The sequence below is a fragment of the Schistocerca piceifrons genome, chromosome X (genome assembly GCF_021461385.2).
Source record: "Schistocerca piceifrons isolate TAMUIC-IGC-003096 chromosome X, iqSchPice1.1, whole genome shotgun sequence".
NCBI classification, from domain to species: domain Eukaryota; kingdom Metazoa; phylum Arthropoda; class Insecta; order Orthoptera; family Acrididae; genus Schistocerca; species Schistocerca piceifrons.
Window position 1 is genome coordinate 709,164,835 of NC_060149.1, and position 1,985 is coordinate 709,166,819.

General features: G+C 36.6%; 1 protein-coding gene across 1 annotated transcript; it reads right to left on the minus strand.

The window, feature by feature from the left end:
• Nucleotides 1-318: 318 nt before the first annotated feature.
• LOC124722656 lies at nt 319-1,591 on the minus strand. Its single transcript, XM_047247801.1, has 4 exons — nt 1,479-1,591; nt 1,120-1,208; nt 455-1,071; nt 319-348 (listed from the first exon to the last, which is right to left on the minus strand). The coding sequence occupies exons 1-4, from the start codon at nt 1,589-1,591 to the stop codon at nt 319-321; spliced, it is 849 nt and encodes a 282-aa protein (XP_047103757.1).
• Nucleotides 1,592-1,985: the final 394 nt, after the last annotated feature.

The following is a 1,985-nucleotide window of genomic DNA, read 5'->3' on the forward strand; positions in this document are numbered from 1 at the left end:
TAGCTGCTAAGCAATAAGGTAAAAGCATAGAAATCTGACTGTGAGAAAGAAATTGTCATTCAAAATTCTATAGTTTTTGATGATGTGAACTGTTGTAATAAATAGTATGCAATAATGTATAAAAACCAAACTCCATTGAAACAGTCCTTGGATGATCACTGGTAGCAACTGACTGCTGTTTCATCCTCAGGTTATAAGCATCACTAAAGGTGAAATTGTACGAGTAAGTGGTGAGCAAACTGCTGCCCCACCAGTGCCTTAGACCGCTCTGCTAATCTTGTGTGGCTTGAACTTACAGTTAATGTAAATAAACATTTTTCAATGGTTATGAACATATAATGCATTCAACTGAAAACAAAATATATTTACAATTTAATGATAATTTGGTTTGAACAATAATATTTACAATAACTATTTAATGTTGAACAAAATAATAAACAACACAGTAAATAACCAAGACACTGATCATAACACAAAAATTTAAAAAAATACTAGACAAATCGAACTTCCTAGCTTTTGCTTCTGCAAACTCTTTCACATGATCTGTGTAATGTAAGTCCTCCACAAGCTCATTCTCAATTGATATTGTTGCAAGATCATTCAAATGAATTTTGTTCATGGTTGATCGGAGGTTTGTCTTTATCAATTTCAGTTTTGAGAAACTCCTCTTTCGACTCGCAACTGTCACTGAGAGTGTTAGGGGAATTCTCAGAGCAGTGTTAACATTCGGGCAAAAATTATGTCTTCCCATAAACTTCAGAATCTCTTTTGGACCTATTCCAGGTTTCAACAATGTTGAAAGCACTTTTTGGTTATCTCTCAACTCCAATGCATCAATGTCGCTTGACTCATGATCTTGCAAATTCGATGTGAGGTTTCTACACTTTGTGTCCAGGCTGTCAGGAGCTGTATTCTTCAGCTCGTCAATGTCGTAGAGAAAATCAAAATAATCACAATGAGCTTTCAGTTGACTCAATCTCTCATCCAAAGATGTGATTACTATATCTAAAAGATAATAGTAGAATTCAATCTTATTTCGTTTTGTTGGATCATCTATTGTCTCATCCCTTCCTTCATAGGTAAAGTGTATTGGCTTCTTACTTCATCACCAGGATACACTTATCCATGGTAATGTCAGATCTTCCAGCTGTAATTCTTTAGCCAAATCCTTAGAATCCATCAAGAAAGAGACAAACTTTTCTTCTGTTCTGCAGGTCTCATTTTATGCTTTCGTATTTCAAGCATTTCCACGGTCTCAGAAACATTTATGTCAGTGGTCTGGATGGTCTTACCGACTGCACTGATGTGAAGCACAGTGTCATATCAGATTACCAGAGAAGTGAGAAAGGTGTAATTTTTTATTTTATGCACAAGTGACGTTATTTCGTGAGCGGTCATGCCATTGAATTTTTCTGATATCTGAACCAGTGCATCAAAAATGTCTCCAATTTGAAACCTCAGCGATGGTACTTTCTCACCCAGTATCGTTCAGTGGCTTCAGCGACAGGTTAAGCAGATACTTCTTCAAGACATCCCAATGTCGAACGGAGGATGAGAAGAAGACATACAAGCTTTTCACTGTCGAAAACATGGAAACAGCATATTTAGAGGACTAGCGGCATCATTTACATCAGGATTCAATGAGTGGCTCCTACATGGTACATAAAATGATCTCTTGTTCATATCTGAAATTCATTTCTGGAGATCAAACTTCTTTCTTGCCCTCTCATATTACACAATAGGATTTTTTTATCTTCCAAGAACTTGAGTACGACTTGCATCAAAGTGGAGCATAAAGAATCAGGCACTGGAAGAAATCCCAGGAAATGCTCACAAATTTGGACATCATATACCCCGTGGAGAGAGGAAGAATAAGTAGATGGAGTAGCATAATAATGTCATAAATACACAGCCAACCAGCGACGGGTTCTAATGCTAGTCAAAATATATTAATTCACAGGACTGCAGTTGTTCTGTTCAAAGAA